This window comes from Hyperolius riggenbachi, chromosome 4 (genome assembly GCF_040937935.1).
Source record: "Hyperolius riggenbachi isolate aHypRig1 chromosome 4, aHypRig1.pri, whole genome shotgun sequence".
Lineage (NCBI taxonomy): Eukaryota > Metazoa > Chordata > Amphibia > Anura > Hyperoliidae > Hyperolius > Hyperolius riggenbachi.
Genome location: NC_090649.1, coordinates 437,022,342 through 437,034,650, shown reverse-complemented (window position 1 = coordinate 437,034,650; position 12,309 = coordinate 437,022,342). Strand labels below are relative to the sequence as shown.

The window sequence follows — 12,309 nt, the reverse complement described above, 5'->3', positions numbered from 1 at the left end:
CCATCTTCCCTCCAAATCCATAGTGCAAGGTCATCTGTCTTCCCTGAAAGGTCTCCCTCAGCCACGCACAATACAGTATAATAATATGGTAGGACTTCATGCTGGGTACACATAATGCAATTTCCCATTCGACTGACAGGATCCGACAATTATTTCCTAAATGTAGGTTCTGTTTCTGATCGACAACGGGATTGATCAGGAGCAGTTTGAATACAGATAATAATGAGGACAGCCGGCATTGGTAATGAAGGGGAAAGTGAAGCATTCACCCAGCAGGGCACAGGGCTGTGCTCATAACTGACACTGTTAAGTTCCACAGAGCTGCTCCATGCTCTGTACACACACTGCTGCTCCATGCTCTGTACACACACTGCTTCCCCATGCTCTGTACACACGATGCTGCTACATCCAAAGTCAACTGTATCAGGGAAAGAAAGGGGACGGTGCTGTAAGCTGCAGGATGCCTGCAGATATTCTAGTGTCTCAACTTGTGCCTGTCTCCAGACACTGCACTGGACTGGTCTGAGGGGGGATTCTGGGCAGCTGTAATCCCCCACTGTATATGCCTATGCACTGATCTGCAGGTCTGTGAGTGTTGGGGATGGAGAGGCAGCAGGAAGCTACCCCCACTGATACCAATACGATATGGGGAAGCAGCAGCAGCCATTCAAGTTACAGACAGAATGGCCCTGCCGGCGTGGGAGGCCCCTGAACCCCAAGCGATTGCTTGGTTCGCCTTGGCTAAGCTGCACTCCAGGCCTCAGGTCAGATATCCTTTAAAAGGATGAGCATATCATTGTCATGTTCCATTTAGGCATGAAAGTATAAAAATAAGGGAACTACATGAAAAAGTTCTCACCTTTACTTCTTTGTATAAGTTGATAGAAGGCCAATGTGGTCCTAATGTATCCAAGCAGATTGACGTCAAGCATTCGCTGGTATTGTGCGATTGTGTGCCAGTTGGACATTCCCCATGCGGATATACCAGCATTATTTACAATGCCCCACAGTCCTGAAACAAAAGTAAATAATTACCAGCATCACATTAATATAAAACCACAATTGTGTGCCTTGATATACAAGATAGTTTACTGAAAGTAAATAATTAAGTTTGGTCTGTGCACGGAACTGGTTTGAACTCATTTGGCTGCTATACTCAACTCTCCAGATACCTCTAAAAGTGTCCATTAGCGATCAGATTTCCTGATCGACTGGAAATGATCAATCGGCCCACTAACAGAGGGAAAAATAATAAGCAATCTGATTAGACTAAAATAACCATTCCGAAATTCGGAGGTGGTCATTGATTGGCACTGTTAATGGCATCCGATCCAATCGATCATCCAGTTGTCCGTTCAGGAGATTGTGCCATTAATGGGCACCTTTGGGCTAAGAGCACACTAGTTTGAAACTTGTGCATTTTGCCGCAGAATGGAAAACGCATGCAAAATTGCACTTACTGGAAGTCTAAGGGCCGCATTGCAAATTGCAGCTCTATGATGTGCAATGTTTCAAAATCTCACAGCATGTTGCTTCTTTCCGGGTACAGTATGCAAGTCACATGCTTTCCCCATACAACACTTTCCTTTGGAGTCACAAAAAAAGAAAACGTGTTTCAGAGATTATTAAAAATTGCAAACTGCAAATGCATAAAAACACACCTACAAACGCATACAAACAATGCAAATACAAAAATGCAAAGCACAGAAACCCACATGCAGTGTCCTCCCCAGAATTTTTTTTACAGCCGGGTGGCATGACATAGTGGCCAGGTGGGGCGAGATGAGAATGCAGGGCCATCGCTTCTGTGAGCAACTCTGCTTACATCATAGGAGGAGGTGAGCTGATAACAGCCGGGTGGTCACCAAAACTATCCGGGTGCAGCACCCGGCTAAAAGAGCCTGGGGAGAACACTGCACATGGCAGAAAACGTATGGTATTCTGCAGAGACAAGTGTGCTCCAAGACTTCATTCCTAAAATGGTGTATCAGGCAAATCGGGCGCATGCAGCTTCTTCTTTTTTCTTTTTTCAAAGGGGAAAATCTGGCTCCAGCAACACCTGGTAATTACTGTTTTTTGCTGTTTTCTCTTTTCATTGTTTTTCCACCACGGGGGGGGAGGGTGACCTTAGGGGTAGACACCTCCGGAGGGTCTTAGGGTCAGGCACCACCAGTGCAGGCATATACTCCTTTGTCAAGCTTTTTTAGGTTTAGGCACCAGCAGGGGGGGGGGGGGGGGGGTGTCACAGGCTCAGTGCCAGTTCTAGCAACAATGGGGCCCTGGGGCAAAAGTAGCTTGGGGGCCCTGTTGACCCTCCATTCCAGCCACTGTCATGGGTTACCATAGCTGGAGGGGCACCTTGGAGGGCCCCACAGGGTCTGGGGCCCTGGGGCAATTGCCCCCTTTAGTTACCTCTATGGAAGCACCAGCCCTGCACAGGTTTAGGCACCACCAGGGGGTCTTAGGGTTAGGCACCACCAGTGCAAGCATATACTCCTTTGTCAAGCTATGAAAGCCTAATGACACAGTGATTCAAAGCAATTTATATAGTACACCACAGTTTAAACACCAATCACAGGCTATGTTATTTTTCAGCCAATCCCCTTTCGTTGTGAACAAGCGAACCTGATGGAGAACTATTCTAGCAATGTTGGAACCGATGAATGAATGCGACTTACCTGTAGTGTGAAAACTGCCCACCGGGAATTCTCCACCTACTAGCCAGTACAGCCCACCAGTACAGTTAGGAAGGGGCCACAATTGTGTCTGCCGTAACCACAGATGATTCCCCGCAAGCATTTTTCCACACTATATATGCGTTTGTTGTGTATTAATGCATGTGTTTTTGTTTACAGTAGACAGTATTTTCAATGAGGAAACGCATGCGTTGTCTGAAAAAGTAGCACAGGTTGTATCTTTATTTCAAAGCTATTCAGAATCACAGATGTCTCCTAAAACATAAGCACTGTAAAAGCACTTGTAAGCCCCAACCCTTAGGCCTCTTTCCCACCAGGACGTTGCATTTTTGGGGACGTTATAGGCCGCATAACGTGCTCCTAACGCAACGCCTGGTGGTGTTGGAGAAGGACGCTACCTAGAGCCGCGTTATGCAGCTCTTGGTGCGCCTTTTGTGTCCTATGCGCTGCGGAGACCGCGTGATCGGAGCACTCCGCATCACTTGGTCCCGCCAGCCAATCAGCGGCCGCTCCAGGAAGTAAACACAGCAGTGCAGTGAATATTAAGTAGCCATGTGGCTGGCTACAATAGCGGACTCTCCCCGCCTCCTTTCCGCCCCCCCCCCCCCAAAAAAACAACAACAACATAACTGAGCATGTGCAAACAGTCTGACGCGGCTAAAACCGCGTAGAACGCATAGCATGCTGCACTTTATTTGAACGTGCAGCGTTACAATGTAACGCAACGTGGGCACTGAGAACAGCCCATTGATTTTTCATTACTGTGAGTTGGGCTGCGTTACAGGCTGCTCTAACGTGCGCCTGTAACGTCTTACTGTAAAAGTAGCCTCAAAGCAGTGTTTTTCAGCATTGTATTGGTATGTACCCCTTTTAAAACCCTGTATTCACCAAGTACCCCCTAGCATAGTAAACATTATCACAGGTACCCCTTGACAAATGTATATTTAATCGTAGTACATGATTAGTTCTTAACAATTTCCAAGCATTTATTATTGCTTTTAATTACCTAAAACACTATTTTTTTTATTTTTTATTTTTTTATTCTTGGTCAAGTATATCAAGCCTGAGTACCCCCTGAAACCATCAGAAGTATCCCCTGGGGTACGCGTACCACATGTTGAGAACCTAGGCCTTAAGGCTGCTTTCACAGTGGGACGTTACAGGCGCACGTTAGAGCAGCCTGTAACGCACCACCACCGCACAGCAATGAAAAATCAATGGGCTGTTCACAGTGCCCACGTTGCGTTACACAGTAACGCTTCACGTCAAGACAACGTACTGCATGCAGTACCATATACGCGCCTAAGCCGCGTTAGACTGTTTGCACATGCTCAGTACGGGTGTTTATTCTCATTTTAGGGGCGGAGAGGAGGCGGGGAGAGGCCGCTACGTAGCCAGGCACATGGCTACTTGGCATTCACTGCACTTGCAGTGTTTACTCTTTGGCGCGGCTGCTTATTGGCTGGCGGGACCACGTGATGCGGAGAGCTCCGCTCACGTGGTCTCCGCATCGCCTCCGATAGAGCAGGCGCACCAAGAGCTGCTTGTAACGCGGATCTTGGTAGCGTCCTGCTCCAACACCACCAGGCGTTGCGTTAGGGGCACGTTATGTGCCCTATAACGTCCCCTAAACGCAACGCCCTGGTGTGTAAGTAGCCTAAAGGACCACTATCGGGAAAAAAGTAGGCAGTTAAAATCTGACAGAACCAACAGGTTTTGGGCCAGTCCATCTCTTCATGGGGGATTCTTAGGGTTTTCTTTGTTTTCCACAGCATTTCCTGAACAGCAGTTTAACTGCCAAAATAGTAAGATACCAACCAGCCTCCCTACTCACTTGCACACTATTTTGTCAGGCCCGGTGCACACCAAAACCCGCTAGCAGATCCGCAAAATGCTAGCAGATTTTGAAGCGTTTCAGCTAGCATTTTGCGGTTTTGTGAAGCGTTTTTGGTGTAGTAGATTTCAGATATTGTTACAGTAAAGCTCTTACTGAACAGCTTCTGTAACAAAAATGCCTGCAAAACTGCTCTGAACTGCCGTTTTTCAGAGCGGTTTGCGTTTTTCCTATACTTAACATTGAGGCAGAAACGCCTCCGCAATCCAAAAAATGCCTCACCCCGGGAGTATGCGTTTCTGCAAAACGCCTCCCGCTCTGGTGTGACCCACCCCATTGAGATACATTACCCAAGCGTATCTGCAGCCGCAAGCGGCTGCAGAAACGCTGAAAAAGCTGCTCGGTGTGCACCAGCCCTCAGTTAGGGCCCATTTCCACTATCGTGAATTTGCATGCGTTTTCCGCATGCAAATTCGCATAGCAATACAAGTGAATGGGACTGTTTCCACTTGTCAGGATTCCTTTGCGTTTTTCTGTGCAGAAAAAATTTGCATGGCAGAGCCATCAGAATTCGCATATCGCATACCGCTATGCGAATCGCATACAATGTATTTAATAGGAAATACGCATGAGTTTTGGGTATGCGAATTTTCATGCAAATTCACATGAAAATTCGCATAGAGACAACGGAAAAGCACACCAGCACTGCCATGGTTAAATTCGCATACATCGTCATCGATGCGAATTTTTTTATGCGAATTCTTAAGAACATTCGCATAGACCCGCATGCGAAATTCGCATCCGCATGCAAATTTTTACCGTGGCGATTCGCACCGCACAAGTGGAAATGCAGCCTTAGACTTTGCAACTGCTGTTCAGAAAATGCTGTTGAAAATGGAGCAAACCCTGACTCCCCCAACTTGTCGGTTCTGTCAGCTTTTAACTGCCTACTTTTTTTGCGATAGTGGTCTTTTAAGCTGGTCGCACGCCATGCAATTTTTAAAATATCTGTACAATTCAAGAATAGCAATCAATTTTTCTGACTGATTGTAACATTTCAAAAATCTGACCGATGTACCACACACATATGTTCAATTATTCCTCAATTATGATGAAAGTGATTGGAAACTCTGAGAAAATTGCTTGGGTATATATGTTAATTAATTGACAATCTACAACACACCATTCAATTTTCATAAAAATTGATCAGAAAAATTCACCATTCCCGATCAACTTTTATCGAATAAAAACGGGAAATATGATTGGATTTCTCGCTCAAATTTAAAAAAAACCCGTAAAATTGTTCGGGAAATCCGATCTTTTTTTATCGAATTGCCAAAATCAGATAATTTTATTGTATCACAGCTTTCATCATTTTTTGGTATACAGGATCTTCGAACAAAAGGGTAAAGAAGCAAGGCTTACCAGATTCCAACAACCCACATTATAAGGTTGTAAACGAGTTTGATAGGTGGTCCGCAGAACTTTCAAATGGTGTCGTTTCACCAGCGATGTTGCACACTACAGATTCCTCCGGAATATAGTAGATATCCTGAGATCGCAGAGACTCACCAAAGGGGAGACCAGTAGGATAGTGACATGAAAGAGATGTACGGCACATCTAAGTGTAAACCGTCTTTATTACATAACAAGTTAAACAATTAAAAACAAGGATAAAGGAAAACTCATATACGGGGCCCGTGCACTGGGAACCCCGAAAAAGTAGCGCGCATAAAATGGTCAATAGAAGACCTCAAATAAAATGGTGCCGCCTGTCGCCTTCCCGACCGGTTTCGCAATCTTGCGTCATCCCCTGATGACGCAAGATTGCGAAACCGGTCGGGAAGGCGACAGGCGGCACCATTTTATTTGAGGTCTTCTATTGACCATTTTATGCGCGCTACTTTTTCGGGGTTCCCAGTGCACGGGCCCCGTATGTGAGTTTTCCTTTATCCTTGTTTTTAATTGTTTTACTTGTTATGTAATAAAGACGGTTTACACTTAGATGTGCCGTACATCTCTTTCATGTCACTATCCTACTGGACTCCCCTTTGGTGAGTCTCTGCGATCTCAGGATATCTACTATATTCCGGAGGAATCTGTAGTGTGCAACATCGCTGGTGAAACGACACCATTTGAAAGTTCTGCGGACCACCTATCAAACTCGTTTACAACCTTATAATGTGGGTTGTTGGAATCTGGTAAGCCTTGCTTCTTTACCCTTTTGTTCGAAGATCCTGTATACCAAAAAATGATGAAAGCTGTATTACTATAGACCTGCGCTGACTTTATATATTCATTGCTTGTGTGGACTTTTGGACATTGTCCTTCTCGGCTGCGGTCGCCTTCTGCCTTGGCGCTGACACTTGTTTTTTATTTTTATTTTAATTTTATTGTATCGTTCGTGATCGTGTGTGGCCACCTTTAAGGCTAGTTCCCACTGGGAGCAATTGCGCTTGCTGATCGCTGGTGGCAAAGCTCTAGTGAAGTGCCCCTATGAGAATGTTCCCACAGCAGTGTTTCTATTTTTAGAAAGTCAAAAATTTGCTGCATTTACCATTTTTCAGAGGGATTTAGCTTAAAGCAGTAGGATCAGCCATACTATGCCAGGGGAAAAAAACACATATATAAGTAGATAAATACTTGATCTACTTACATAACGCATGTATTGTACTATCCACATTTTTATTTCAGTGAATGTTATATAGTAAATGAAGAAAATCCTGTTCCTGGTGGGAACCATGTCTTTTGCCCACAGTTTAGGCTAAATCCTGATGTCATTTCTGCCCTTTACTTTTTTTTCTTTTCTCCTCCAATCGCTGAGTCACCTCAGCCTTCCTTGTAAACACAAGTGAGCAGAGGATCGTGTTTCAGATAGGCAGCTATGCAGGAAAATAAAGGGAAGGGGAGGAATATATTATAGATAAAAAGAACCCCCAGCATGCAACTGTTTGGCACAGACTATTAAAGGGCCAGTGCTCCTTAAGTATGTGATAATCATAACAGCAAAAAAAGTTTTGAAAGTTTTAAATGCAGGATTAGCATATTTATCACTTAATACACTCAGACCAGTTGCTGTTGAAATTTGATTTTTATGGTGACAATATAAGGGAAAGTGCAAAACAGACATTCCGGTCTGAAAATCACATTGCAAAATTGCAAGGGCTAAGCGGTTAGTGATTGCATTTTGCAGTGGGAATTATTAGTAAGCCTCGGGCTACGTTCAAGTGGAAGTGGAAGCTGCGTTGCGTTCCTTGCAAAAACAGAAACGTAACAGAATGAAAAAGTCACACTGCACTTTATGCAAACTTAAAGAGTACCCAAGGTGACATGTGATATGATGAGATAAACAGGTGTTGTTTTATTTTGCTACCTGAAAGAGTTAATTTTGGGCATGCAAGTGTCAGTTTCTGTTTTGTCCACAGCTTGTCTGCAATATAGTAAACATCACTGATAAGTGAAATTACAGCCATAAAAGTTTTTTTCTGGTACAATTTAACTTCTGAGAGCAGAGGGAGATAGAAAAAGGTCAATAGTTCATGAATTTTCACTCTGGGACACTTAATAGGCTGCCACTGAGCAGAGGCAACAACACATTCAATCTACTTTGTAAATGTTTAAATATAAAATAAAACCATGGGATATCTAAGACAAAGTCATTTTTAGGAGTGGGATGATAAATACAATTGTTTATTGTAACGATTGTGGAATTATTCCCGTGGTCAGCGCACAGGATGCGCGCTGACACTGCAGAAATCCTCCACAAGCGTATAATCTGAGAGAAACCAGCTTTTGGTGCAAGCACCAGTAGAGAGGAATTCCCACCGGCAGATGGAGCTGTGGTGTGCAGAGGAATAAACCCTCTGCGCTGCCACAGATGCCAGATGGAAATTGTACGAAGAGAAGCAACACAGGGCAAGATAGCCCCTAAAGAGAGAGAGCACAGAGACAGAATCAATGTGTGTCCACCAAACTAGTCACCACCCAGCGACGGCGAACACACAACAGCGAAAACGAAATGGGAACGCAATCCCTAGAATGGCGATTGCCAAATAGTGACACCAGACTGAGCAGGACAGAGCACAATAGTAGCAAAGGCACAACAAACAACAATCAGAGGATAAAGAAAATAACAAACGCTAGCTAAACGCGAACACCGCACCGCGTTTAAGACACGATCACCGCGCGATAGGCACCCAGTGATAAGCGTGCCACCCTAACTAGCCACAAGTAACACAAATGAGCACAAACAGACAAGACAGACAGGTGAGGTAGCCAGTAGCAACCGCTGCTCCAGCTTACACTCCAGAAACACAGATCAGAAGGATCCACAGCCGCTACCGCTAGAGGCTAGTGCGATCCAAACAAGACAGACAGATGAGGTAGCCAGTAACAACCGCTGCTCTAGCTTACACTCCAAGAAAACAGATCAGAAGGATCCACAGCCGCTACCGCTAGAGGCTAGTGCGATCCAAACAAGACAGAGCGATTCGCTATCAACCGCCGCTGGCGACAGCGCAATCGCGACAGACAAGACAGGACAGAATAGGCAGTACAAATTATAAACAAACTGACTGCACAAAATAGGAATGCAAGGAGCACTCCCCAAGAATTAACTATACTAAGATAGCAGTGGCTGACACTCCAGATGAGTCCAGCAGGAACAATCCTCTCAAGATGACCAGCAAAGGATTCTGGGAGAACATGGCTTTTATACTGCCAGCCTTCAAAGGAGGCAGCTAGGCTATTTGCATAACAAATGTATGCAAATTCCTCAACAGCAGAGCAGGTCTGAAACTTGCAAAGCAAAGACAGGTCTCTTTTCCAGAGACCTGCAGCCCTCAGACTTAAAGAGAGTCTGAAGCGAGAATAAATCTCGCTTCAGACCTCATAAATAGCAGGGGCACGTGTGCCCCTGCTAAAACGCCGCTATAGCGCGGCTTAACGGGGGTCCCTTCACCCCCAAATCCCCCTCGATACACCCGGGGAGCGCTTCCTGGTTGGGGCAGGGCTAACCGCCGCAGCCCTGCCCCACGCGCGTCTGTCAGCGCGTATCTCCGCCTCTCCCCCGCCCCTCTCAGTCTTCCTTCACTGAGAGGGGCGGGGGAGAGGCGGCGATGTGCCGCTGACAGACGCGACTGGAGGCAGGGCTGCAGCCGTTAGCCCTGCCTCCAGGAAGGGAAATTCTGCGACCTTTCTACGACACACTTTTGCGGGGGGTGGGTTGGGGGTGAAGGGACCCCCGTTTAGCCGCGGGATAGCGGCGTTTTAGCAGGGGCACACGTGCCCCTGCTATTTATGAGCTCTGAAGCGAGATTTATTTTCGCTTCAGAGTCTCTTTAAGGAATGGTCAAACAGCTGTCTGTCTGTACAGACAGCTGAGCGGATTATTACAATTATATGCTGTAAATAATCTTTTTAGAGCAGAGAAGATATATTGGGTTATATTCCACTTTAAGATGCCCTCATATAGCAACGCACCACTGTGAATGTAGCCTCAGGCCCCTTTCACACTGGAGCGTTTTCTTTGCGTTACCCATTTTTACCGCAGGGTATCACTAAAGCAATGAAAGTCTATGGGACATTTCATACCTGGTGCGTTGTCCGGAAGTCATGTAAGTCAATGGAGCCACGGATATTTTAAACTGGTTCACTTTGCGTTGTGCATGCACGAAAGTGTATTTTTTCAGTACACTTCAGTACACTTCCTTGCAATTCGTATTTCGGCCACAGGAAGTGAGCGCTAAAGAGACTCACTTATAGTTTGGTTTGCTGCTAAAAATTACATTACAGTGCATCAACGAGGGTGTATACGAGGCTTCCTGTTAGCACTGCGGTGTAATGCGATCTTATGATCGCACCGCATTTAAAAGGCTGGTTGCTAGTGTGAAACCGGCCTAAGGGTGGTTAAAGAAAACATTGCATGCACTGTCCATTTGCAGAAAAGTTCAGTGTGAAAGCAGCTGATTACCAGGTTTACCTGCCTCATAACAAAGGACAGCCAGCTTACAAATGCCAACTGCTGTATGTAGGTAATTTTCCAGGCAGGGGCATAACAATAGACTCTGCAAGGGATGCAGTCGCAGGGGGGCCCAGAAGCAGCAGGGGGCCCTTTGGGGGGGAGAAGTTTCTTTTCCCTGGCCTGAGAGGCTGAAAACTAACGGAACAGGGAGAAAAAAACTTTCTGTTCTCTGCACAGTTGTTCTAATGACTGCATCTGCTCAGCCACTGATAAATAGTCATACAAAGTTTTGTAGACAAAGATTTGTAAACCCCAAATGCCCGGCCCCCAACCTCTCTACCCCTCCCCAAATGCTCTGTACTGTAGTGATGTTGGAGAAGTCTGCAGGGCCAGTTCTGCTCCATCAGCGATGGACAGAGTGAGTGTAATAAGCTGAGGCTGGGAGTACACTCGTCTGTCGGTTTTCTGTATGCATTTTCTGCAAACCATGTGTGTCTGTATGTGTGAAAAAATGCACGTTTTATTACAGAAGCTAATGTGATTGATAGAGAAAATATGTTCAGTGCTTCATTGCTGTTTTTATCTGCATGGGAAAAATACATTCAAGTGTGCACTAGCCAATTGAATAACATTAATTCTCAGGTTACTTGTGCAGAAAGCGAGGGGGGGGGGGGATGGGGGCATCCAAAGGCATTTAAAAAATGTAATCTTGTGACCATCTTACCTTTTGCAGGAAGGTTATTTTCCACGTACTCCTTTGCTTTAGCTACCTCGGCATCACTGGTGACATCCAGCTTAATCACCTTCACCTGCCCGGGGGAAGAATATCTCGCCAGAGACCGAGCTCCTTCTCCATCAGGGAAGAGGCAGGCAGCAAAGACTGTGAATCCCATATCAAGCAGCCTGAACGCCATCTGATTCCCAAAGCCAGAGTTACAGCCAGTGACGAGCACAGCCCACCCCTTGGGGTCCAGGGGAACATGACTGCCTCTGCACTTGTTTCCATAGATCACAAGGCTCAGCAGAATGATGCCTATGGCCAGGATGACTGAGGTCCCTGCACAGCAGGACTGCAGCCAGGAGGAGGTGTGCTCCATGGTGCGCAGCTCTCTCTTGCTTGTAGAAAAGCCACAAGGAGTTTGCTCGTCTTTCATGAGGACACTCCCACCTTTGTCATCCTAGCAAGCTGCAAAGCTCTTTCTTGTTGTGCTACATTCACAGTAGGCATTACCTGTAAAAACAGGAACGCAGCGGAGTAGAAAAGTCGCTAGACATGTTATACGATCATTGTGTTCAATACAGGGAAGCATACAGTCAATGAAAAGTATTCCTCACTGTCACTGTTAATATGCACATTATTATTATCCTCTATAATAAAACCCCTGCGTCCCTGCGTCACGCTGTCCATGTGTAGCTGGGTCCGTGCTTTTTGCTACTGCGCATGTGCGCATCCTGGACCCGGACAGCAATTGAGACTGGAGGACGGGGCAGTGAGCCGTGCAGGTGGACGGGTGAGCGCGCATGAGCGGCGGGTGGACGGGTGCGCGCACACGAGCGGATGGTGCGCGCACGGCGGGGCGTGCATGCGCACTAACATGCAGCGGCGGTATCACTACCTAGAGCCAGTTTTTAAATGGGCTTAGGTAGACTAGTTGATTTATAAAGTGCCAACATATCCCGTGGCGGCGTACAAAGGGAGAAACAAGCATGGAGTACAAAATTATACAGACAGCGATATACACCAATATAAGAAATACAGAGTTGGTACAAAATACAGAATCGGTACAAAATACAGAATTGGTAATTACAGTGACAAA

At 45.9% G+C, this 12,309-nt stretch overlaps 1 protein-coding gene across 1 annotated transcript in view; it reads right to left on the bottom strand.

The window, feature by feature from the left end:
• LOC137570932 (short-chain dehydrogenase/reductase family 9C member 7-like) overlaps nt 1-11,614 on the bottom strand; it is a 41,402-nt gene extending 29,788 nt beyond the window's left edge. Inside the window, exons 1-2 of the mRNA XM_068279629.1 lie at nt 11,217-11,614; nt 860-1,012 (exon numbers count right to left, since the gene is read on the bottom strand). Of these exons, the coding sequence (XP_068135730.1) occupies nt 860-1,012; nt 11,217-11,589 (526 nt within the window). The 5' untranslated portion in view covers nt 11,590-11,614. The remainder of the gene's footprint in view (nt 1-859; nt 1,013-11,216) is intronic.
• Nucleotides 11,615-12,309: the final 695 nt, after the last annotated feature.